At 42.8% G+C, this 27,567-nt stretch overlaps 1 protein-coding gene across 10 annotated transcripts in view; it reads right to left on the bottom strand.

Annotated features, from left to right (window-relative positions):
• Positions 1-24,999, bottom strand: part of LOC139576261 (protein kinase C and casein kinase II substrate protein 3-like) — a 31,207-nt gene extending 6,208 nt beyond the window's left edge. For 2 of the 10 annotated variants that reach the window (XM_071402093.1, XM_071402100.1), the window contains exons 1-7: positions 24,581-24,999; positions 20,808-20,928; positions 8,277-8,377; positions 6,489-6,645; positions 6,004-6,239; positions 3,017-3,172; positions 50-225 (exon numbers count right to left, since the gene is read on the bottom strand). In XM_071402093.1, coding sequence (XP_071258194.1) covers positions 50-225; positions 3,017-3,172; positions 6,004-6,239; positions 6,489-6,645; positions 8,277-8,330 — 779 coding nt within the window. In that variant the 5' untranslated portion in view covers positions 8,331-8,377; positions 20,808-20,928; positions 24,581-24,999. Of the gene's footprint in view, positions 1-49; positions 226-3,016; positions 3,173-6,003; positions 6,240-6,488; positions 6,646-8,276; positions 8,378-20,807; positions 20,929-21,026; positions 21,214-24,580 lie in introns of all 10 variants that reach the window. The other 8 variants (XM_071402095.1, XM_071402094.1, XM_071402096.1 and 5 more) reach the window with 8 other exon arrangements.
• Between the last annotated feature and the right edge of the window lie 2,568 nt (positions 25,000-27,567).

The following is a 27,567-nucleotide window of genomic DNA, read 5'->3' as shown; positions in this document are numbered from 1 at the left end:
ACAGAACAAGGGTAGAGGTACTAGTCAGCAGAATGTGTGATTGTCATACCCATCCTTGCTGGAGAGGTCCATGTGTTTGTGGATGTCCAGCAGGACCTCCTTGAAGAAGCACAGCCTGTTCTTCTCGGCCTCCTGGGTGATCTCAAATACCTGCTCCATGTCCTCCATGTAGCGTGGGTTACAGCGGTTCAGCTCCTCCAAAGCCTTCTCATAGCGCTCCTTTGCCTGGAGTTAAAAATCAGACACACAACTAACTAGACCTCTAGCTTCCGACACAGATCACAGCATCACCATCTTTACGTGCAAAACAAAAAATGGGAGTAAACGGTAGAAACGCATTAGCCATTTACACTACCGTTCAAAAGTCTGGGGTCACTTAGAAATGTCCTTGTTTTTGAAAGAAGCAACATTTTTTGTCCATTAAAATAACGTAAAATTTATCAGAAATACAGTGTAGACATTGTTAATGTTGTAAATGACAATTGTAGCTGGAAACGGCAGATTTTTTATGTAACATCTACATAGGCATACCAAGGCCCATTATCTGTCACCATCACTCCTGTGTTCCAATGGCACGTTGTATTAGCTAATCCAAGTTTATCATTTTAAAAGGCTAATTGATCATTAGAAAACCCTTTTGCAATTATGTTAGCACAGCTGAAAACTGTTGTCCTGATTAAAGAAGCAATAAAACTGGCCTTCTTTAGACTAGTTGAGTATCTGGAGCGTCAGCATTTGTGGGTTCGATTACAGGCTAAAAATGGCCAGAAACAAATATATTTCTTCTGAAACTCGTCAGTCTATTCTTGTTCTAAGAAATTAAGGCAATTCCATGTGAGAAATTGTCAAGAAACTGAAGATCTCGTACAACGCTGTGTACTACTCCCTTCACAGAACAGTGCAAACTGGCTCTAACCAGAATAGAAAGATGAGTGGGAGGCCCCGGTGCACAACTGAGCAAAGGACAAGTCCATTAGAGTGTCTAGTTTGAGAAACAAACGCCTCACAAATCCTCAACTGGCAGCTTCATTAAATAGTACACACAAAACACCTGTCTCAAAGTCAACAGTGAAGAGGCGACTCCGGGATGCTGGCCTTCTAGGCAGAGTTCCTCTGTCCAGTGTCTGTGTTCTTTTCCCCATCTTAATCTTTTCTTTTTATTGGCCAGTCTGAAATATGGCTTTTTCCTTTGCAACTCTGCCTAGACGGCCAGCATCCCGGAGTCGCCTCTTCACTGTTGACTTTGAGACAGGTGTTTTGTGTGTACTATTTAATGAAGCTGCCAGTTGAGGACTTGTGAGGCGTCTGTTTCTCAAACTAGACACTAATGGACTTGTCCTTTGCTCAGTTGTGCACCGGGGCCTCCCACTCCTCTTTCTATTCTGGTTAGAGCCAGTTTGCGCTGTTCTGTGAAGGGAGTAGTACACAGCGTTGTCTCGCATGGAATAGCCTTCATTTCTCAGAACAAGAATAGACTGACGAGTTTCAGAAGAAAGTTCTTTGTTTCTAGCCATTTTAAGCCTGTAATCGAACCCACAAATTCTGATGCTCCAGATACTCAACTAGTCTAAAGAAGGCCAGTTTTATTATTCTTTAAATCAGGACAACAGTTTTCAGCTGTGCTAACATAATTGAAACAGGGTTTTCTAATGATCAATTAGCCTTTTAAAATGATAAACTTGGATTAGCTAACACAACATGCCTTTGGAACACCGGAGTGATGGTTGCTGATAATGGACCTATGTAGATATTCCATTTAAAAAATCTGCCATTTCCAGTAACAATATTCATTTACAACATTAACAATGTCTACACTGTATTTCTGATCAATTTGATGTTATTTTAAAATGGACAAAAAAAACCTTGCTTTTGAAAGAAAAGCTCATTTGTATGTGATACCAAACTTTTGAATGGTAGTGTACATTTATATATTTTGTCCCGTTATACCATTTTAAATATTTATACATTGTAAAAAAAACGTCAGATGCCAGGAAGCACTTGGCTTTGACCTAGCTAATGTTGTTTGGCATGTTGGTAATCTGAGAGAAAGAGCCTGCCCTCCCTGAGCAGACAGAGAGCCGTTATGGGGTGTAGTCACAAGAGATTAGCTGTGGGCAAGTAAACAGACATAAATCCAGAAAAACTGGATTTACTGTCTAAATTACAAATGATCCCTACATTCTAAATTAGGTGGAGCTTTGTTTATAGGAAAGCTTTGATTACAAAAATCAACATCAATGGGACCTTACTGTGCACTTCCTACAGCTCATTATAGTTTAGACATGGGAGACTAACAGTAACAGCCTCTACAGATCCAGCCAGTCAAAAACAGCTGCCAGTCCATATGCGTGTCGCTGCAAAGCTGCCACCTGACAAGCCTCAGCATGCCAAACAGTCATGTTTAAAAAAAGGCACATCGGTATGTGCTTCCCCACCCACAATTTGACACTTGACTACAGGCTGCCTCTAGACAGCACACCAACTAAAACAAAGCTTTCTAACTGCACTGAACCAATTCCGCCAACACATACGCTATTTAGACTGGACAATTAGCTGATCCTATATGTAACCTTTATTTAACTAGGCAAGTCAGTTAAGAACACATTCTTATTTACAATGACGGCCTACCCGGGCCAAACCCGGACGACGCTGGGCCAATTGTGCACCGCCCTATGGGACTCCCAATCACGGCCGGTTGTGATACAGCCTGGACTCGAACCAGGGTGTCTGTAGTGATGCCTCTAGCACGGAGATGCAGTGCCTTAGACCGCTGCGCCACCCGGGAGCCCAAAAGGCTGGTACAAATAACAAATTGAATGCTCAAGAGTTTGGCTTGTCACTTGTGTTCATGGGTTAACAGTAGGTTCAAAAGTATCAGGATTCCAGCTAAAGTACAGCGTGTAAGAAAAAACCTCAATGACCTCACAAGCCTCTTGACTAAAATAAACATAATGCAAACTGATGACTACCTAGCTGAATACTTATTGTTCACATATGATCGGTGGAGTTTCAGTACCTTCTCCGATTCCTGGTTGCATTTCTCGACACGGTCTGTAAATTTGCGGACCTCTTCCGGTGACTTGGTGGGGTCAGCCTTGGCATGGGTCTCGCGAGTCAAAGCAGTCTTCTCCTCCTTACGGGTCTGGTGGTAACTCTTCTTAGACGACTCCACCTTGGACAGAGGAATTTCTCTATTTACAATCATCGCCAACCCCACATCTACATTGTATTTGGTACAAATCATTCCCTAGGCTCTAGACCTCAGCTAAATCTGATAATTAATAGTGTGGCTGTTGAACAAGTCAAGGAGACAAAATTACTTGGCATTACCTTAGAATGTAAACTATCATTGTCAAAACATATAGATTCTATGGTTGTAAAGATGGGGAGAGGTCTGTCCATAATAATATTACGCTTTGCTTTGACACCGTACTCCAAAAAGCAAGTCCTGCAGGCTGTAATTTTGTATTATCTTGATTATTGTCCAGTCATGTGGTCAAGTGCTGCAAAGAAAGACATATTTAAGCTGCAGCTGGGCCCGGAACAGAGCAGCACGTCTTGCTCTTCATTGTAATCAGATGGATAATATAAATACTATGCATACCAGTCTCTCTTGGCTAAGAGTTGAGATTGTATCTTATAAAAAGTAGTGACGCAGTCAATGTGTTGAAAATTCCAAATTGTTTGTATAGTCAACTGACACACAGCTCTGAGACACACACCTAGCCCACCCGACATGCCACCAAGGGTCTTTCCACAGTTCCCAAATCCAGAACAAATTTAAAGCGTACAGTATTATATAGAGCCATTATTGCATGGAACTCCCATCTCATATTCCTCAAATTAACAGCAATCCTGGTTTCAGAAAACAGATAAAGCAACACCTCACGGCACAACGCCTCTCCCCTATCTGACCCAGATATTTTGTGTTTATGTATTGATACACTACATGACCAAAACTATATGGACACTTGATCTTCAAACATCTCAATCCAAAATCACAGACATTAATATGGAGTTGGTCCCCCCTTTGCTGCAACAGCAGCCTCCACTCTTCTGGGAAGGCTTTCCACTAGAAGTTGGAACATTGCTGTGGGGACTTGCTTCCTTTCAGCCACAAGAGCATTAGGTTGGCCACTGATGTTGGGCGATTAGGACTGGCTCGCAGTTGGCGTTCCAATTCATCCCAAAGGTGTTCGATGGGGTTGAGGTCAGGGCTCTGTGCAGGCCAGTTAAGTTCATCCACACACCGATCTTGACAAGCCATATCTGTATGGACCTTGCTTTGTGCACGGGGGCATTGCCATGCTGAAACAGGAAACGGCCTTCCCCAAACTGTTGCCACAAAGTTGGAAGCAAAGAATTGTCTAGAACGTCATTGTATGCTGTAGCGTTAAGATTTCCCTTCACTGCAACTAAGGGGCCTAGCCAGAAGCATGAAAAACAGCCTCAGACCATTATTCCTCCTCCCCCAAACTTTACAGTTAGCACTACGAATTTGGGGTGTTCTCCTGGCATCCGCCAAACACAGATTCATCTGTAGGCCTGCCAGATGGTGAAGTGTGATTCATCACTTCAGAGAACGCGTTTCTATTACTCCAGAGTCCAAATGGCAGCGAGCTTTACATCACAGCTTTACACCACTCCAGCCGACACTTGGCATTGCGCATAGTGATCTTAAGCTTGGGTCAGCGTCTGCTCTGCCATGGAAACCCATTTCATTAAGCTCCCTACAAACAGTTCTTGCGCTGAAGTTGCTTCCAGAGGCAGTTCGGAACTCCGTAGTGAGTGTTGCAACCGAGGACAGACAATTTTTACGCGCTTCAGCACTCAACGGTCCCGTTCTGTGAGCTTATTTCTTTTATTTTACCCCAATTTCATTGATAGTAGTTAGTCTTGTCTCATCGCTGCAACTCCCATACGGACTCGGGAGAGGCGAAGGTCGAGAGCCATGCGTCCTCAAACACAACCAAGCCGCTCTGCTTCTTGACACAATGCACATCCAACCCAGAAGCCAGCTGCACCAATGTGTCGGAGGAAACACCGTACACCTAGCCCTGGTCAGCGTGCACTGTGCCCGGCTCGCCACAGGAGTCGCTAGTGCGCAATGAGACAAGGATATCCCTGCCGGCCAAACCCTCCCTAGCCCGGACGACGCAGGGCCAATTGTGTGCCGCATCATGGGCCTCCCGGTCACAGTCGGCTGCAACAGAGCCTGGGCTCGAACCCAGAATCTCTGGTGGCACTAAGGCACTGCGCCACCCGGGAGGCCGTTGTGTGCCTATTTTAACGCGGCTGAGCCATTTCCACTTCACAATAACACCACTTACAGTTGACCGGGGCAGCTCTAGCGGGGCAGAAATTTGACGAATTGCCTTTTTGGAAAGTTGGCATCCTATGACGGTGCCACATTGAAAGTCAATGAGCTCTTCAGTAAGGCCATTCTACTGCCAATGTTTGTCTATGGAGATTGCATGGATGTGTGCTCCATTTTATACACCTAGGTGTGACCGAAATTGCCAAATCTACTCATTTGAATGGGTGTCCACATACACTATATATACAAAAGTATGTAGGCTGTGTGCCATTTTACAATGTATGTAGTTCTGTCCTTGAGCTTTTCTTGTATATTGTTACATTTTAAGTCATTTAGCAGCTGCTCTTATCCAGCGCAACTTACGGTGGCAAATGCATACATTTTTCATACCGGTATCCCGTGGGAATCAAACCTACAAATCTGGCGTTGCAAGATTCATGTTTTACCAACTGAGCCACACAAGACTAGCAACATTAATGTTCTTTATTATGTCATGTTTCATGTTTTGTGTGGACCCCAGGAAGAGTGGCTTCTGCTTTCACAACAGCTAATGGGGATCCTAATAAAATACCAAACAATACTTAACACAATGTATACTACTAATCTATTATTGGTCATTCAGGGTTGATGTCTAAACATTAAACTGGTAAAAAAAATAAAAAAAATAAAATAAGAGCAACACTCACGTCTTTCAGTTTCCGGACCCAGGGTTTCTGTGCCTTGCGGAATCCTTCATCTGCATCCTTTGTCTCCCGGAACCCTCCGATCATCTGCTTGTGGAAGGCATCTTTCTGCCAGTTACGGATCTTCTCGCTGTCCTCCACAGCCAGGTGCTCCTTCAGCTCCATGTGGATCTCACTCAGCCTATCAGCAGCATTCATGAAGGCATGCCACGCCTTCTCCAGGGTGCCATACTGAGGCCCTTCAGGGGGATAATGGACACATTTCACTCCAATAACACTTGGCTCCAAGTCATTTAATGAGAGTGAAGTCATTATCAACCAGTAAATGATGACCTATATCTTTGGGAAGGCGTGTCATATCCGTTTTATGTACTAGTCACTGACAGGGTGAGAATGAGATAAATGTTGAGGCAGTATATGAGCTTTACTACAGGCTCTTTTGGGAGTGGCCACGGCGAATGAGTCCCTCCACTACCAGGCCAACTCACCTTTCTCCACCACGCCCCTCCACTTCTTGGCCCAGTCACTCAGCTGCTGGGAATAGCCCTTCTCAATCTTGGCCCGCTCTGCGAAGCAGCCGACTAGCTCGTTGCACAGCTTGTGTCCATCGTCGATACGCTTCACCGTCCTCTTGTAGTGCCCCGGCTAAGTAAAGATGGACACACACTTGCGTAAGAAAGATCTGCTACATATGGAGAACAGTCACTTAATCATTATTACCGCATATGAGTCTCATTCGGAACGTTGCAGACTCCTTGATATCTGCAATAACCCCAACCTTAGTGATGATTCAGCAAAACACAAATTGGCTTCTTATTTATTTACTAACTAAATACTAACACAGAATACACATACACGATATGATGGCTTGTTACACAATGGAAAGGGGGTGGAGAAAGACAGCGTCAACTTACCGTACATACATTTGGAAACTACGCTCACCGTAACCAGAATTCTTAGCACCCCAACCACTGCTCATTCGGATTATAAACGCAATAATATATATATATATATATATCTCTATTCAAGCGTAGCTGTCTTTCTCTGTTTAACTCGATGGATACGTCTATCGGTAGTGGCTCGATGTAAGGTCACAATGTATTTTGGTAGTGGAGTGATTGTTAGACAACCATTAGTACATCTGAAGAAACTATTCTAGAGGGATCTGTTCTTTCCCCTCGTGGCTTCGGTCAAATTCTAGGACCACTTTTACATGCACAGCTGCAGACCAATGTTTTGTGTCTCCTAGGTGATCTTCACCCGTGTTGAGGTTGAGAGCTTCAGAGTTTCTAACCATTTGTCAACACTCAGCTCGCGCTGTACGTTGGCTGGTCTAATGTACATTTCGTTAGCTTGTCCATTTAAGCACTCTGGCCAAAAAGGGGGCGTTCCATCACGCCGAGAAAATGTCTGTGCTCACGCGGGCGTGGTTACTGACTGGGCACAAGTTTATGAAAAGCAATTTCATTTGTCTTCACAATAGTATTTTTATAATCACATTTTATACAACATTTAGATGTAAACTTGATACATATGATACATACGTACACTTTGAGTTAGTTACTTTGTCATACCATCACAAAATAATAAACCATATCACAGGATTAATCTTTAGATCCCCACGGATCCATTCTTAAACATTCCTATCTTTTGAATAATTGTTCCAAAGTTCATTCTATGGCCGTTAGAATTTTTGGCGGCAAAGGTCTGCTGTAGACAAAGGGATTTCTTTCCCAATACTGCAGGGCAAGAAAGAGAAAACTCTAAATGTACGACCCAGTGTTAAGGTGTCAAGACCAGCACAGCCCCCCTTCCACTCCTCTGTGGGAGAGAGGGGGTCTGGCTATCTTCAAACATTTGCCTAGGTATTTGCCTAGGTGATGAGTCTTTCGATCCACTGTCAGGATAGTCATGACACCAGGGAGAGAGACATATTACATAACCAACCACTGAACTCTTCGATGCACAGAGCAGGTGACGACTGCTGCTAGTTTTCCTCGGAGCAAGTGATAACTTGATGGGACAGGCCTGATGAGGTGGGGAGGGAAGAGGAGCCAATGGGATGAGGAACCTCTAACAGCCAGGACATGGAAATGTATAAATCAGCAGGGACTCATTACGAGTGTTGCCCTGTAGTGTTTCTCCTGAAAAGGAGCCCTCCATGAAAACGATGGAAGGCTGCCTGAGGGGGCAGTCCTGTGGTAGTCCGACTTCCACACCAGAACGGTCAGCTCCACAGGGTTGGCAGCCCTGGGGGTTGGAGTTGTTGAGCTTACCTCCCAGAAGCTTTCGCAGCTCCCGACGTCTCGCAGGTCTCCATTGGAAGACATTTCGGGATCACCTTTACAGCACGGAATGATGGCGGCAATCTGTTAAACTGAAGAGAGAACAAGTAAGATTGACTGTAGATGGCCTACGTAGCTGGATATAGTTATGTGCAACCCACTCAAACTTCTGGGAGTCAAATTCAAGAGACAAATGCAGGGAAATTACCAAAAGCAACAGTTGCAACTACCATGTCATCACAAGAGACAAGTAAATTGCTGCCCTACTTGGCAAGCATCCATGCAGTTAATACCAAAGCAGTGGATGGGCAGAAAAAGAAAACTGAGAATATTTCTCATTTCCCACCTCCTTTCACTCTGACCCTGCTAACTTTCATGCGTTTTCTGACCAAGTGATCCACAGCACCACACATGACGTATCCAGTCACCTGACATTACGCCACATCTTTAATCTGTATAAAAAAGGCCCCATAGCGTCACCTCACAGAGCTAATGAGTCTACCCTGAAGGTGTAATCCAGTAATCCCTTAGGGTGAGGGGAGAGAAATAAGCAGAGCAGGTCTCACCTCTGAGTGTCCATCTGAGAGGATTGAGCCGAGGCAGAGAGACAGACTAGTTTTAGCCAGGCTGAGTGGGACTGGGGTAATGACTGGGGCTCTTAAGATTACAATGCCCTGTCATCCAGGTCTGCCAAGCAGCACACTTCCATTTGGTCATATTAATTGCAAGTCAACCAAATAGCTGATATCTAATATGTTTTTCAAGAGCAAAGCTCCCGGACACATCCACATTCCTTGAACTCTAGTACACTCATATGCTTGAAAATAAAAACACTTGTCGCATGGTCAATTGACAAGATAATTCAATATTAAAATAAAAAAATCTAATCTAGATTCATTTTTAAAAAGTCAATAAGCTAGGTGAAAATGAATTTCCAACTCAAAATGAACCCTGTACAGAGTTCTGGGGCCGGATACACAAAACATTACTTACGAAAAAACGTAAGAAGTTTAACGGGGGAAAAAAATAGGAAGTTTATAAGATAGTTTGGAAATGCAATTCCTCAAAATGTTCTAAATATCTTATGTGGCATTGACAGTGACGTGCTTGAAACCAATAAGCCTGTGTGACAGGGATAATCGGATTTTGTTATTTCACACAGCCATCAGACTAGCTATATCAAAAATGGATAACCAAGAAAAGATATTGAATCGATGGTGGAGGAAATAGCAGCCAGGAAAAGGTGGCTGTGGGGGAGACTTGATAACTACAGGGTCAATGCAGAGACCAAAAAGAAAGGATGGGCGAGAGTGGCCGAGTCTGCCTCTGCCGTCTGGGGTATGGCTAGGGACAGTGACGCCGTAAAACAAAGTTGGCTGCTAAGAAGAAGGGAGCTGAGAGTCCATTAAATGTGGAACAGCTGGAGGAGAAGGTGTCATCTATCATAGAGATGGTGGAAGACCAGTAAGTTAGCTAGAAAACATGTAAAGACATTATAGCCAATGATGTTAACGTTAGCCAAGTTCTTCTTTGCAAATTGACAAGATAGCACTAGCTATTTAACACTTCTAGAATATTGTAATATATTGTTACTAGCTAGATAATGAGCTAGTAATTTGTATTCTTGCTGTATTTAAAATATCCGGTAGCCAACTGTCTGAGGCGCAAGAAAACGTTCATGGTTACAAAAGTATCCATTCGTCTCAAGACAAGCTGTCCTAAAGTTAAGTACATTTCCAAGAAGAAATCCTAAAGCATTATTTTCAAGAATCCTATTTATTAACTTTTTTCTTAGGAAAAACCTTAAGGACATTTCCAATAACTTTGAGGAATAGCAACTTTGCTAAAAACTCTCTTCTTAGTTCGATAGTTAAGGGGGGGAAAAAATGGCAGTTAAGAGATTTCTTCTTAAGTTTTTGTGAATCCGGCCCCAGTTCCTTATACGTCCACTTCCCCGGTCCTGTTCCTGATTGGCACAACTAGCTAATACAAAGTCAAACGGCTTCCTTTGACAATTAGAGGAAGACTATGGATTCTGGTGAACATTCATTACCAAGGATATACAGTGTGACTTTGCACTGCTAAAAACGCCCTATCAAGTATGGCTGACCCCATTTTGTCGACAGGAAGTTGGTCAAAGAAGATTTTTTTTAGTCGAGCAGTTGCAAATATATATATATATTTTTAAATGGTACACAAGACACCTGTCTGATTCACGCCTGTCTGAGTGAACTAATCTATTGCGGAGGCCGCAGGGATGGCACACAAGTATCACATTTACTGTTAATTACCATAATTTATCATATTTAATGTTTGGTTAAGGTAACTTCTGTTAATGCATTCAATATAGTATTACCTTTGTCCTTTTAGGAGTGGGCACGTTGTTTGCAGAGCGCACAACCTAGGCTACACTTGTGAGAAACAAGTTGTTTTGGTTTGTTTCATTCCATTTACAAGTTGTCAATTTATTAAATGTAATTTGTTTGGAGCGCTCCTGTCAATCTTGAGTAGGCTTATAAATGTGTACATTTGTGGATCGGATACTGTTTCTGATCGTCTTAACTCAAAGAAATTCTCTTGGCCTTTATTTTTTTAGCCTTTATTTAACTAGGCAAGTCAGTTAAGAACAAATTCTTATTTTCAATGACGGCCTAGGAACAGTGGGTTAAATGCCTTGTTCAGGGGCAGAACTACAGAGTTTTACCTTGTCAGCTCGGGGATTCGATCTTGCAACATTTGGTTACTAGTCCAACGCTCTAACTAGGCTACCCTGCCCTTTAAAAAAAAAGCTTGAAAACAAAATCTGTTTTTATCCATTGAGAATGACAATAGCTCCTCAAAGTAGCTCATTTGAAAAATGTTCCCAGCTTTCTCCCTTTTGATAACCAAGTGGAAAACATTTCATGCACTGATCCGGTGGAACTGTAATAAAAAAGGCATACCTGATTACGTTTATCCCTTGCGCAAATAGCCTACAGCTGTGTGTCTGTCCGGAGCTCACTGGCGGAAACTGAGGGCCCATAATATTTTAATACAAAGCTGCAGGTTCGCTAGCAAGTTTCAGGCTGGATCCAAGTTAATAGTTGATACAATGTTTCAAGTTCCTTTCAGACAGGCCATGGCTGGTCACGAACATAGTTCGAGCAGAAAGAAACAAATGGTTCTCATACCCATGGTATACGGTCTGATAAACCACGGCTGTCAGCCAATCTGCATTCAGGGCACGAGTTTATAATTTTGGGCCTCCCGAGTGGTGCAGCGGTCTAAGGCACTGCATCACAGTGCTTGAGGCGTCACAGACCCAGGTTCAATCCCAGGCTGTCACAGTCGGCTGTGACCGGGAGACCCATGAGGCGTCGCACAATTGGACCAGCATCGTCCGGGTTAGGGGAGTGTTTGGGCGCATGCAAGCTGACTTTGCTCGCCAGGTGTACAGTGCCTGGTTAAAGTATTTTTTCTTCTGGTTCAGCTATATTGATCATGGTCTTTTAGTAATGTGTCTTGATTTTTAATTGCATCAGGCAAAGTAGCCTACATATAGTTACATTTAATTGAAACCGGGTGTGTGTCTATATAGAAAAATACATGTTTTAAAATTTCAACCAATCGATTGGTCTAAAAGAACAGATGACTCTCAGTCGACAAAGATTATTATAATAATAAATATATATATTTTCTTTTCTTAGTCGGGGACAGCCCTACTATCAAGTCTGAAAACCCACAAGGGAAATGGAAAAATAAGTCACTTTGCAAAAAAGGGTTTGACGACAAAACGGTAGGTTGGGAAGGGCGCGACACACCTAACTAGCTATACAAAATTTAAAACACAAGTATATTGACACCCCTTCAAATTACTGGATTTGGCCATGTCAGCCACACCCGTTGCTGACAGGTGTATAAAAATTCAGCACAGCCATACCATCTCCATCGAGAAACATTGGCAGTCAAATGGCCTTACTGAAAACCTCAGTGACTTCACGTAGCACCTTCATGGGATGCCACCTTCCCAACATGTAAATTCGGCAAATTTCTGCCCTGCTAGAAATGCCCGGTCAAGTGCTGTTATTGTGAAGTGAAAACGTCTTGGAGCAACAACGGCTCAGCCGTTGTAGGCCATACAAGCTCACAGAACGGCACCGCCGAGTGCTGAAGCACAGTTGCAACACTCACTACTGAGTTCCAAACTGCCCCTGGAAGCAACGTCAGCACAAGAACTGTTCGTAAAGAGCTTCGTGAAATGGGTTTCCGTGGCAGAGCAGCCGCACACAAGCCTAAGATCACCATGGAGCAGTGCCAAGCGCCGGCTGGAGTGGTGTCAAGCTCGCCACCATTGGACTCTGGAGCAATGGAAACACGTTCTCTGGAGTAATGAATCACGCTTCACCATCTGGCAGTCTGACGGATGAATCTGGGTTAGGCGGATGCCAGTATGACACTATGCAGTGGGGAAGGTAGCATTAACTGTAAGGTTTGGTGGAGGAGGAATAATGGTCTGGGGCTGTTTCATGGTTCAGGCTAGGCCCCTTATTTCCAGTGAAGGGAAATCTTAATGCTACAGCATTAACTACATTCTAGAGGACTCTGTGCTTTCAACTGCGTGGCAGGCCCTTTCCTGTTTAAGCATGACAATGCTCCGGTGCACAAAGTGAGATAGGTGGAAGAACAATACTTGCCTGCACAGAGCCCTGACTGACCTCAACCCCATCAAACACATTTAGACTGAATTGGAATGTCAACAGAGCCAGGCCTAAAAGACCAACCTCACTAATGCTCTTGGCTGAATTGGAGCAAGTCCCAACAGCAATGTTCCAACATCTAGTGGAAAGCCTGACCAGAAGAGTGGAGGCTGTTATAGCAGAAAATGGGGGACCAACTCCATATGCCTATTATTTTGGAATGAGGTGTTTCGACGAGCATGTGTCCACATACATATGCATGTAGTGGACATATGCTACACCATTATTCTTAGAATTCATACAGGTAACGGACCTACAAATATGATAGACATTAACCATATTTTTCATGCGAGTAAAGTCATATTGTATATAAAAAGAAAATCACGACAGCTTAAGTTAAGTGGTGAAAGTACAAGGTGATGAGCTTGATGCTGCTTTCCAATAAATATCGACATGATGGTCGATGCCTGACTGACAAAAGTATTCTCGCTCTTATCCATAATAATCTCATTAGTAGACTAGCCAACCTGCACAGCCTACCTGCACTGTATCTGCAAGCTGATGGCTAGAGCGCAGGTGCCAAGATCAGAGCAGGCACATTTTCTATTTAAACTGTTGCATTGTGACAATTTTTTTAATTTTTTTAAATATATATATATATATATTTTTTTAATCGGTAGAGTTGAAATTGCACAGGGAACTTGATTTTTATTCGGTACATGAGAACGGATGTGAAAAAGTACATTGTGCGCGCTTCATCATCACGCACTGATTTTAAGCCGCAACAAGTCCATTTGGTGGACTGATTTTAAGCCGCAACAAGTCCATTCGGTGGAAACATACATTTTTTTTTAATGCAGATTCTAGAATATTCGCATGAGAAATGGCACAATTGGATGGAAATCGAGCTACTGTTAAATGATAAGTGTTACACACACAATTTCCTTAGAATACCCTTGGTGAGAATTGCCAGACCTCAGTCAGACAGTTAGTGTGACAGCATTTAGTGTGATAAGCTGCTTGTTTACATTCACACAGGACTGATATTAACAGATCATCATGGATGGACTGCTTGGGATGAAGAGGCAGAGAAGAGGCTCATTGTGGGAGACAGTTCAGACATTCAATATCCCTCAACTTTCTGCTGGGTAGGAGAGGTGGGGCCGTGCTGTCAGGCAGCAGAATGTATGCTAGCAGGAGAGGCATTTTCCACAAACATGTCAAAACAGGAACATCTATGAGAGGCTCACTTCAGCAAGGCATGCTAATTGAAAAGTAAATATCTTTGACCCATCTCAAGAGTGGAAAAGTTGGGGATGCAGCATGACAAAAGTGATTGAAGCCCAGGGTAAAGTAATGTACGCCTTGAACCATGGTGGAAAACTAGCAGCTCGTAGGGAGGGTAAAGGAGTGGTCAAACATCACTAATCTCCAGTCAATGACCAGCTGACGGCATAAGACATATCAGCAGCTTGAATATCTAGGTCACATTGGATTCAACATACAGATTTAGTCTCTGGAGGGGCCAGAGGCTCAGATTCAATAGATACTAATATGTCATGTTTTTATACAGATGCCATAAATGTATGGAATCTAGAGATATTGGTGTCCTTTAACGGAACATGAGGGGGAAATCGAACAGATGGCTTTGCCAAACTGATATATTTAAATCACAAATAAATTCAAAGGCAGAGCAACCACTTAGAGTACACACAATTCACACTACAAAAGATTAAGTCGGTAAACATGACAGGCTGCAGAATCATACCCATGACATCTGGGTCACTTTGCATGTAGCCTTTACTCAGAGATTACATGCTCAATCTTTAGCATTTGTTGAAACCTATAAAATTCAAATTAAAAAATATTGATAATATTGAAAAGAAAAAAAAATAGGTGGAATTCAATTAGGTCTTTGCCTGACTGTGCCTTTTCTATTCAATGTATATTGTCTAACAAAAACATTTAAAGCACCATGAGTTTTCCCAAATGCTGTGGAAAACAAAGTACATGACAAGCATTAAGGAAGACCCCTGACACTTGAAAGCACATAACCACCATAAGTGTGAGCTGAGCAACAAACTTCCACACAGGCCCAGAAGCAACAGACCATGTGCTGCAGGCCTTCATTTGGACAACATCCCTGTGTCAGAGGATGTTGACGTTCCACCGGTCACCGACTTTTAGGCAGTATGCTCAGCTCATCCAGATCACTTAGCAGAACTGGAATTATTCTGTTTAAATCTCTGGGAGATGAAATCCTCAGCGGGGGCATGGCTGACAGGGATGGCTGACAGAAGACAGCAGATCCTGTGTAGCAGTCAGAGGGATTTGGGTCAAACACTGCTGAACCCTTCATGGAAAAGGGCACTAGTCGTCTCAAGACAGAGCCAGTAGGCCAAGGACTAAACCACATAGCGGGAAACTGGATACCAAATGGCAGCACATTCAGAACGCATTATGGGAGCTTCCACCCCTCCGCCCCCCTCACCCTTAGATGGGGTTTTGAGAACAACTCGTAGCATGTGGAACTGGTTTACTTACATTGCTTAGAGACAAACATTCCAGCTAGATTAATAAAATGACAAAACCTAGAGCTAGAAACACTACCTGGAGAGATTAAGTTATACGTCTCTCCTCGGGATGTTACCCATGCTGACAGAGTAAGAAACTGAACATTGGCTCCCGTTACCTCCAAAATTGGTTCAGATTAAAAAGGAGAAGCCAAGAGCTCATAAACCACACTGGAAACTTGTAGTCATTAATCTGATTAATGTATACGAGCAGCATGGGCAGCTATTATTTTCACTGAAAGTGCAGTTCAAAGTCTGAGCAAGCATAGAATCCTCAAAATGTCCTTGTTTGATTTCTTCAGCATACAGTGCATTCGGAAAGTATTCAGACCCTTTGACTTTTTGCACATTTTGTTACGTTACAGCCTTATTCTAAAATGGATTAATTTGTTTTCCTCAATCCTCACAATTTCTCATTCATAAAAAAAAAATAAACAGAAATATCATAAGTATTCAGACCCTTTACTCAGTACTTTATTGAAGCGCCTTTGGCAACGATTACAGCCTTGAGTCTTATTGGGTATGACGCTACAAGCTTGGCACCTGTTGATGGGGCGGCAGGTAGCCTAGTGGTTAAAGCGTTAGGCCGGGTAACCCGAAAGGTCGCTGGATCAAATCCCCGAGCTGACAAGGTAAAAATCAGTTGTTCTGCCCCTGAACAAGGCAGTTAACCCATTGTTCCCAGGTAAGCCATCATTGTGAATAAGATTATATTCTCAACTGACTTGCCTAGTTAAATAAAAATAAACCTGTATTTGGAGAGTTTCTCCCATTCTCTGCAGATCATGTCAAGCTCTGTCAGGTCTCTTCAGAGATGTCCGATCGGGATCAAGTCCGGGCCACTCAAGGACATTCAGAGACTTGTCCCGAAGCTACTCCTGCGCTGTCTTCTTTCTCATGGTCAGAGCCTTTAAATGCCATTTGGCAAACTCCAAGCGGGCTGTCATGTGCTTTTTACTGAAGAGCAGCTACCATCTGGCCACTACCATTAAAAGGCCTGATTGGTGGAGTGCTGCAAAGATGGTTGTCCTTCTGGAAGGTTCTCCCCCATCTCCACGGAGTAACTCTGGAGCGCTGTCAGAGAGACCATTGGATTGTTGAACACCACCCAGACCAAGGCCCTTCTCCCCCGATTGCTTGGTTTGGCCAGGCGGCCAGCTCTAGGAAGAGTCTTGGTGGTTCCAAACTTCTTCCATTATTGAATGGAGGCCACAATGCTGCAGATTTGTTTTGCCTCAACACAATTCTGTCTCAGAGTTCAACGGACAACTCCTTTGACCTCATGGTTTGTTTTTTTCCCCGACAGGCACTGTCAACTAAGAAATTGTTAACTGACTTGCCTAGTTACCGTCGGAAGTTCATACACCTTAGCTACATACATTTAAACTCAGTTTCACAATTCCTGACATTTAATCCTAGTAAAAATATCCCTGTCTTAGGTCAGGTACCTTCAGGCGTTTGGAAATTGCTCCCAAGGATGAACCAGACTTGTGGAGGTCTACAATTTTTTTTCCTGAGGTCTTGGCTGATTTCTTTAGATTTTCCCATGATGTCAAGCAAAGAGGCACTGAGTTTGAAGGTAGGCCTTGAAATACATCCACAGGTACACCTCCAATTGACTCAAATGATGTCAATTAGCCTATCAGAAGCTTCTAAAGCCATGACATCATTTTCTGGAATTTCCCAAGCTGTTTAAAGGCACAGTCAACTTAGTGTATGTAAACTTCTGACCCACTGGAATTGTGATAGTGAATTATAAGTGAAATAAACTGTCTGTAAACAATTGTTGGAAAAATGACTTGTGTCATGCATGAAGTAGATGTCCTAACCGACTTTCCAAAACTATAGTTTGTTAACAAGAAATGTGTAGTAGAAAAACGAGTTTTAAATGACTCCAACCTAAGTGTGAAACCTTCCGACATCAACTGTAAATAAAAAATATAAAAACTGAGGGACCTAATATAGACAGGTGTGTGCGCGCCTGTATAGGTCCCAGATGGCAGGAAGCTTGGCCCCAGTGATGTACTGGGCCGTTCGCACTACCCTCTGTAGCACCTTATGGTCAGATTCCGAGCAGTTGCAATACTAGGCGGCGATGCAACCGGTCAGGATGCTCTCGATGGTGCAGCTGTAGAAAATTGAGGATCTAGGGACCAATGCCAAATCTTTTCAGTCTCCTGAGGGTGAAAGGTTTTGTTGTGCCCTCTTAACGACTGTCTTGGTATATTTCAAGTTCTGGTCGAGAACTTCAAGTTCTCGACCAGCTCCACCACAGCCCCGTCGACGTTAATGGGGGCCCGTTCGGACCACCTTTTCCTGTAGTCCACGATCAGCTCCTTTGTCTTGCTCACATTGAGGGAACGGTTGTTGTCCTGGCACCACACTGCCAGGTCTCTGACCTCTTCCCTATAGGCCGTCTCATTGTTGTCAGTGATCAGGCCTACCACTGTTGTGTCGTCAGCAAACTTGATGGTGTTGGAGTTGTGCTTGGCCACGCAGTCGTGGGTGAACAGGGAATACAGGAGGAGACTAAGTACACACCCCTGAGGGGCACCAGTGTTGAGGATCAGCGTGGCAGATGTGTTGTTACCTACCCTTACTTCCTGGGGCAGCCCATCCGGAAGTCCAGGATCCAGTTACAGAGGGAGGTGTTTAGTCCCTGGGTCCTTAGCTTAGTAATGAGCTTTAAGGGCACTATGGTGTTAAACTCTGTTGATAGTGCTGTTCATAGGCTACAGCTCATAGGTGTTCCTTTTGTCCAGGTGAGAAAGGGTGGTGTGGAGTGCGATTGAGATTGCGTCATCTGTGGATCTGTTGGGGTGGTATGCGAATTGGAGTGGGTCTAGGGTGTCCGGGAGGATGCTGTTGATGTGAGCCATGACCAGCCTTTCAAAGCACTTCATGGCTACCGCTGTGAGTGGGCACAGGGACTATGGTGGTCTGCTTGAAACATGTAGGTATTACAGACTCGGTCAGAGAGCGGTTGAAAATGTCAGTGAAGTCACTTCCCAGTTGGTCTGGTAATCTGTCTGGCCCAGCGGCTTTGTGAATGTTGACCTGTTTAAAAGGTTTTGTTCACGTCGGCTACCAAGAGCGTTATCATAGTCATCCAGGACAGCTGGTGGTCTCGTGCATGCTTCAGTGTTGCTCGCCTCAAAGCGAGCATAATAAGGCATTTAGCTCGTCTGCTAGGCTTGCGTCACTGGGCAGCTTGCGTCTGGGTTTCCCTTCATAGCCCCTAATAGTTTTTAAGCCCTGCCACATTCGACCAGCTTCAGAGCAGTATGATACAATCTTAATCCTGTATTGACAGTTTGCTTGTTTGATCGTTCGTCTGAGGGCATAGCGGGATTTCTTATAAGCGTCCGGATTTGTCTCCCGCTCCTTGAAAGTGGCAGCTCTAACCTTTAGCTAGATGCGGATGTTGCCTGTAATCCATGGCTTCTGGTTGGGATATGTACATACAGTCACTGTGGGGATGATGTCATTGATGTACTTATTGATTAAGTCGATGACTGAGGTGTATTCCTCAATGCCATTGGATATATCCCAGAACATAGTCCAGTCTGTGCTAGCAAAACAGTCCTGTAGTGTAGCATCCGCGTCATCTGACCACTTCTGTATTGAGTGAGTCACTGGTACTTCCTGCTTTAGTTTTTGCTTGTAAGCAGGAATCAGGATAGAATTGTGGTCAGATTTTCCAAATGGAGGGCGGGGGAGAGCTTTGTATGCATCTGTGTGTGGAGTAAAGGTGGACTAGGATTTTCCCCCCCTGGTTGCACATGTGACATGTTGGTAAAAATGTGGTAAAACTGATTAAAGTTTGCCTGCATTAAAGTCCCCGGCCACTAGGAGTGCCGCTTCTGGGTGAGCATTTTCTTCTTTGCTTATGGCCTTTCAGAGTTGGATGAGAACGGTCTTAGTGCCAGCTTCGCTTTGTGGTGGTAAATAAACGGCTATGAATAATACTGATGAGAACTCATGGTAGATAGTGTGGTCGACAGCTTATCATGAGGTATTCTCAGGCAAGCAATACCTCGAGACTTCTTTAATATTAGACATCTCTCCAGCTGTTATTGACAAAAAGACACTCCCATCCCTCGTCTTACCAGAGGTAGCGTCTCTGTTCTGCCGATGCATGGAAAATCCCGCCAGCTCAGTATTGTCAATTTCTTCGTTCAGCCACATCTCGGTGAAACATAAAATGTTACAGTTTTTAATGTCCCATTGGTAGGATAATCTTAGTATGTCATCAAACAAGAAGAACGGAAGGCATTGGGAGTTTACTCGCTCGCCTCCGGCTTCTCAGAAGGATCCCTGATTTGCGTCCCCTTTTCTGGCATCTTTTATTCACGCACAAGGTGTGGATCTGGGCCTGTTCCAGTGAAAGCAGGATATCCTTCTAGTCAGACTCGTTAAAGGAAAAAGTTTCTTCCAGTCCGCGGTGAGTAATCGCTTTTCTGATGTCCAGAGGTTTTTTTTTTTCGGTCATAAGAGACGGTAGCAGCAACATTATGTACACAATAAGTTACACCAAAAAAATTGCACAATTGGTTGGGAGAATGTAAAACATCAGCCATGTTCTTCGGCGCCATCTTCTCGAATACTTATGTAAATAAGGTAATTCAGTTTGTCATTTTAAATACAATTTCAAAATTAAAATGCAATACTTTGTCTTTGTGGGGTATTGATGAGGAAAACGTGTTATTTAATACATTTTAGAATAAGGCTGTAACGTAACAAAATGTGGAAAAGTCAAGGGGTCTGAATACTTTCCGAATGCACAACTCCTAAATATAGATCAGTCCTGCACTGAAGAACACAAGGTGATACTCAGTGTTTCACAAACCAAAGCAAACAATTGTGTTGCTACAACATGGAATAGACATTAACACAGCAAAGGAAATACTTGTGCTGAATACTATTAAAGCCTTAAAATGTATGGCATAAGAACTCAGAATATTACTATTAATATTATTTCATTGATTACCATCAATAGTGACTGAGTAACACTTGTTTCGAGGAGAAAAACTTCACACATTCTAATTATTGGATTAAGAGGCCAGGCATTCTTGTATGAATCATGGTAGAGGTGAAGAATAACTGAGGGAGATGACATAAACCTCATAGCAATGGGGAAACAGTCCATCCACAAAAGGTCAGACAACCTACCCAATAATATTCAGTCAGACAAATATAGCAGAGCAAAAAAATAAAACATAAAAATGCATTATCCACAAATTGCATAGGAGTGGAACCCGAAGAGGACTTACCCAAGACTAAATTAATTGAGATAAGATGAGGTCAAAGATGAGGTCCCCGTTGAGGAACTTGGCTTTCTCTGTGGCACTGGAAGAGAGGTCCCTGTTGAGGAACTTGGCTTTCTCTGTGGCACTGGAAGAGAGGGGCAGAGTGTGAGAACTAACTGAGGAGAACAGGGAGAGATAGAGTATAGAGGAGCACAGCATGAGCAGTGGAGAAGAACCACTCACAGTCAGAGTATGAGGCTGGCAGTCAGATGGTTATAATAAGTCCTGGCTCCAAAAGGTGGCAGATTCTGAATTAGAGAGTGAAATGCCATTGGAAAACCAGTCATGGGTGTGCTGGAAAACTACACAGTGTGGTGGTCTTGGAAGAGACCCTCCAACTATGGAAGGTCAGGATCACATCTAAAATAACCTGCAAAGAATCAAAGAGAAGGAATCCGTTTGAACGCCATAGAAATGTTGTAACTTCAGCCCCAATGTTAAGTTACCAACCCTGGGTTAGACAAGGTTATTTACAGGTGTGGTCAAATATATTGGCACCCGTGCACTTTAAAATGTAGCAGAATGTTCGGTTCTCTTTTCAAAACTGGTTCAACGGCTATTTTTACCCTGTACACACCTGCAACTTACCAGAGGTGAGAAATTATACAAATGAGAATCACTTGATTCAACCAAATGGACTTTGAATAATTTAGTCCAGGCCTTCATAAAAATAACAAAAAGTAACATTGAAGTGAAAAATCTTAAAATGTCATTACATTGTCTTTTGCAGTTGTAATTCAAACAAATACACCAAACATTCTCAATTTCAACCAGGGGTTAGAATAAATTATTTTAACAACTGATGGCACTAGTAACTACTGTAGCTATCTAGCCAGCAAGCAACACTAAAGGGATTGCATAACTAGCTAAAAAAAACAAAAAAAAACATTCTAAATATTTACTAGCTGGCTAGCATAAGGCCAGCAAACACATTCCTCACACACAAGGAACATATTTCCGCCAAAGTTGTAATGAAAAGGTGCCTCTCGGTCCCAAAACACAAGTTTTCTGGAGACTTGTGGGAGGAGTGCTGATGACGTCACCCACTGAATGCACTTTTGGTATCCGGATTCCATCCAGACAGAGGAGAAATGCACACACAACGCACCTCTGACCACCTTCTGAAGTGGTCAACCAGATCTACACACAAAATCAGGCCAAAGCGATCTTCGTACTCTGATAGCAGAATTCGCATGTAAGTATCAAGTGTAGACAACCAAAGAAACTGAAGGCAGGTGACAATCCCCCATTGCATTTTAGACATTCCTTCGCTACATCAGGCTAACATTAATCATGCTTCTCTCACTAGCTGTAGCATATGGCCGCTTACCAGAACTGAGACATCCTCCCTGTCAAAAAACTGCATTTCCTAAATTAAATCATTCCTTATATCCATTCATTGATAACAAGTTACTTTGAGTTGATACACATGTTTGGGGCACGCAAACAGGGATCCAACCACTCAAATTGTTTTGCACTCAAGGATGCTAACACTAAACCAAACCCACATGTTGAGTATGTGACCTGTCGGTTGAAGTTCTAGGTAGCCCGTCATGGAGTAAATTAGTACATTGGTTGAACTAGCCCATCCCTTTGAATTAACAGATCCAAATGACACTCCACTGAAGCACATGGCTTCAGTGATCAGGCATATCAGTCATGGATTATTTCAATGAGAGACCTGTTTTAATTACATAAGCAGTCCAATGCTGACAAAGGCAGGCTAATGGATTTGGATATCAGGGTTTCCCCAAACTCAGTCCTGGGGGCACACTTTGGTTTTTGCCCTAGCACTATAGAGCTGATTCAAATAACCAACTCATTATCAAGCTTTGATTATTTTCATAAGCTGTGTAGGGGGGGGGGTAGATTTTGGAAAACCCTGTGAATAGGACAGTGGTGCAAAGTGTTCTCCACTGTCACCAACCAACACAGGAATGTTTACATAAATGTTGTGTATACAGTTCCTGAGGTGAATCTCATACTTTACATTTTTTCCAAGTTGAACATTTGATTAATTGTTTAAAAGATTAAAGAATATTTAGTGGCTGGTCGATTGCAGTTGCACACGCAATAATATAACTAAAAATGCCACCTCAAGTCTAAAGTGAAACATCCAGAATTCAAGCCCAATGGTTGGCATTGCTGCAAATCTTCCATGGAGCACTTACCCCAGTAAAATGATACACTGTTTGGCAACAGCACAGCGCCATGTACCCTACCCTAGAGGGCCAAGTGAACCTCAAATCCCAGTGTTGGTAATGAGAAACAAAGACATGTTTGTTCCACAACCTATGTCCAATAACTACTTAGAACAAAGGAATAAAAACACACTGTAGTCTGCTCTGTGCTAAAATCTCTGGAGGTGTCAATCAATACAGGTTGTCTTCAACAACAATGAAGAAAAAAAAGAACCAGCAGTACTGAGGCCCTGAAGGACTGGTGTTGAATATCTCTGTACTTCAGATGATTCCCTCGTACAATCCTTGAAACTAATGTAGGAAGGAGTGAAAAGCAATGTCAACTATCAATGGACAGAGTGCAGTTAGTACTGGCCTACACAAAACAAGCCTAAGGAAAGGCTGACCGTTTTAGCTACTTGCAGACGGACTGAATCTCTCATTTCTAAACCACAGTTCTCATAGAGCTGGCATTGAGAAAAATCCTGCACTCCAGGCTCAAGATAGAATACAGCAGGAAGGGTTATTTAAGCAATGAGAAAGCTTGGCAGCAAGTGTGAGACCACCACAGACTACAGTATAAGACACACAGGGTCTAATGCAGTGTGCCTTACGGGCATTGTTTCAAGGTGATGTGTCACACATTAACATAGTGTACCATGTCCAAGCCATTGTTTCCCAAACCAGTCCTTAGAGAATGGCTGTGCATATAGGCTACACTGCAATAAATGAGACCAGAACAAGTCCCAATCTGTTGAATAAAGAAAGCAGTTTCGTTGAACAATAACCAGCTCAAGTATCAGACTAGCCATAGTCTCACTAAGCAAGATATTGTGTACCAACTCCTTGCTTAATCAAAGTATGCTAGGATCAGGCATGTCAGTGATCGTGCTTAATGGTTCTGAAAATCTATATTTCCATGAAATTACACATGCTTTTAAAAAAGGGTGGGGTTGTTCTCATATTACAACAGAGCAATGCATCTTCAATTGGAGGTTCCCCAATCTATCCTGTGTGTAATTTAGCCTATGGGTATTAGCAGTTCTGCTCACAATACAACTAATAGCCTTAAAGTTGAGTTATTGAAAAAGATTGACAGACAAAGCACTTGCTCAGTTGGCCTACTCAACGTTAATCTCAAATTCACTTTACAGTTTTACACGAACCGTGAATGTTTGCCAAATAGCTTGCTGTCGAATAGCAGTAGCCTAATAGATTATATCCATTGAAGAGGAGTGTAGCCTACAGTAGCCCATGGATAAATGGATTGTTCCACGGTCTTAAATACACATTACAAAGGGTATTTAAATCACATGTGAATCCAAACACAATTTAATAATGTGCCAGGAGATAGTCACTCAACATAACTCACCATGCATGTTTGATCTTACATTCATGGAGTCGTAGTTACGCCTATGGTTAAACCTACCCTGGCTGATATCCAGGTCATTATCGACACAATGGAACAGACGCAAACACAAGTCGAATTGTTACAAAATTGTAACCATTTGGCAACCATAACGTGTCTACTTTGTTTCCATCCAGTTTGCGACCTACCTGTTGCAGCTTCAAATCCCTCGTCTCTCGAGGAGTTTACCAACGCCGGAACGAAAATTCCCAAAGCAATCCCTTGATCAAACCAAGTGCATCAACAATTTCGCTCAAGAACTTTCCCGAAGACAGCGAAGGACATCGTAGATAACACTCTGCCATTGCAACGAAGATATAATTATTATATTTCCTGCCCCTTCAAATTCACGAGGTAGGCCTAATATCATCGGCGGTAAATTGGTTAAATGTACTTTAGTCAGAAACAGTGCAACAAAAGCCCCAAAATGTGTGCTATCTGACCGGCAGGAAGGTACAAAGGCAATCCTCCCGGTTATTCTGGAGAGGTCTCCAACGCTGTGTAATCGGATGTTGTGGCGAACCACAATATCCATTCATCCAATTACAGGCGTTAACCCTTTACTGACTAGACACGAGTCTCTAGCTCACAGTGATAATTATGGTCAGGCCATGTGAATCAAATATTTTTCATTAATTATCACTCAACACATAGGCTACAACTCTACGTGACATAACATAATTGTCTGTGGAATTAATAGATTTAATTGAATTATGCCAAACAATTGTTGCTTGGTCCACTGCCTTATTCAATTACTTGTGAACAGCACCATCTATAGGTCATCAGGTAAATCACACAATATTAATATTTCGTCTGATTCCTGTTGAAAGTAGCCTACTGTAGCCAAATGCCAATACTTTTTTCAATACAATCATCTTCGACAAACCACGGCTAATAGTGTGAGATGATTTGAGGTTGGATGTGATCAATGAGTAAGGAAAAACAAATAGATGATATTGACCTAAACTGTAGGCTACATACAGTATAACTATTATTTGACCTCACTCTTGGAAATCTGCTGAAGAGCAATGTTATATGTTCCTCTCTTCTGACATGTTTAATTCACCCTGAGGGACTTTGAGGAGTCATTAAGGTATTACATGCTGGTATCTTTGGCTGTAGTGATAAATAATGTTAGAGCAGAGAGACTATTCTAGAAACACCACTCCCACAGCTCTTAATCTGACAGATCTGCTCACCAGTTGACCTACTATAGCCTACAGATGCCGGGGGACATTAAAAGGCACAATCAACCATGTGTCTCTCATATAACTTCTCAGAAATATTAACTTCTATCAGATGGATCTGAGAAGTTATATGAGAGACACATGGTTGGTGGGTCTTCAAGGTCCCCGAGCAACTGTAGGGTAATGAAGAAAAAGAGGAAACCATAACAGTGGTTGTTCTATGAGAAGAAAGCTGGACTGTTTTGTGATTAAGGTTTTTTATATACACTGAACAAAAATATAAAACGCAACATGTAAAGTGGTGGTCTCATGTTTCATGAGCTGAAATAAAAGAGCCCAGAAATGTTCCCTACGCCCAAAATGCTTATTTCTCTCAAATTATCTAGCACAAATGTGTTTACATTCCTGTTAGTGAGCATTTCTCCTTTGCCAAGATAATCCATCCACCTGATAGGTGTCGCATGTCAAGAAGCTGATTAAACAGCATGATTATTACACAGGTGCACCTTGTGCTGGGGAAATAAAAGGCCACTTAAAATGTGCAGTTGTCACGCAACACAACGCCACAGATGTCTCAAGTTAAGGAGTCTGCAATTGACATGCTGACTGCAGGAATGTCCACCAGAGCTGTTGCCAGATAATTGAATGTTCATTTCTCTACCATAAACTTTCAATGTTGTTTTAGATAATTTATCAGTACATCTAACCGGATTCACAACTGCAGACCACATGTAACCACGCCAGCCCAGGACCTCAACATCCGGCTTCTTCACCTGCTTCTTCACCTCCACCCGACAAACTGAAGAAACAGATGTATTTCCATCTATAATAAAGCCCTTTCGTGTGGAAAAACTTCTGATTGGCTGGGCCTGGCTCCCAAGTGGGTGGGCCCATATGTGGGAACTCCTGCAAGACTTTTGGAAAAGCTTTCCAGGTGAAGCTGGTTGAGAGAATGCCAAGAGTGTGCAAAGCTGTCATCAAGGAAAAGGGTGGCTACTTTGAAGAATCTCAAATGTAAAATATATTTTGATTTGTTTAACACTTTTTTGGTTACTACATGATTCCATCGTGTTATTTCATAGTTTTGATGTGTTCACTATTATTCTACAATGTAGAAAATAGTTTAAAAAATCTTTGAATGAGTTGGTGTGTCCAAACTTTTGACTGGTACTGTATATATATGTGAAATGGCTAACTAGCTAGCCATTTCACATCGGTTACATTCACCCCCCTTTCGACCTCCTCCTTTTCCGCAGCAACCAGTTATCCGGGTCAACAGCATCAATGTAACAGTATAACTTTACGTCCGTCCCCTCGCCCCGACCTGGGCGCGAACCAGGGACCCTCTGCACACATCAACAACAGTCACCCACGAAGCATCGTTACCCATCGCTCCACAAAAGCCGCGCCTCTTGCAGAGCAAGGTGGAGCGATGGGTAACGACGCTTCGTGGGTAACTGTTGTTGATGTGTGCAGAGGGTCCCTGGTTCGCGTCCGGGGCGAGGGGACGCCATAAAGTTAAACTGTTACATATATATATAGAAAGACACCACCCATTGTGGTTCATTCCATTTAAAAGGCAACCACTTACAGTACATTAGCGCTCCATACCATCAGGTCAAATACTGAAACTATACATTGCATAGATCATATGTTAATGTTATCTCCACATCTAGGACTATCTTTAAAGATACTACTTTGAGAATATAGATTTTGAAGGGCCTTAAAGAACTTTCCAAATCCATGTAACTACAATACAATGGCTGTATAACTACAATACAATGGCTGTAAACCAGGTAACAGATAATAGTTTCTAGTATGAGTGACAAGTGGGGGGGTGATCGGACTATTCCAGGACAAAATTGTGGGATAATTTTTTGAGTGAGCTGGCCTATTGGCTTCAATGCAGGCTCAAAGGTCAAGCCACACGAGAGCACATTCCCTAAATC

The sequence above is a fragment of the Salvelinus alpinus genome, chromosome 5 (genome assembly GCF_045679555.1).
Source record: "Salvelinus alpinus chromosome 5, SLU_Salpinus.1, whole genome shotgun sequence".
Lineage (NCBI taxonomy): Eukaryota > Metazoa > Chordata > Actinopteri > Salmoniformes > Salmonidae > Salvelinus > Salvelinus alpinus.
This window is presented reverse-complemented; position numbering and strand designations above follow the sequence as displayed.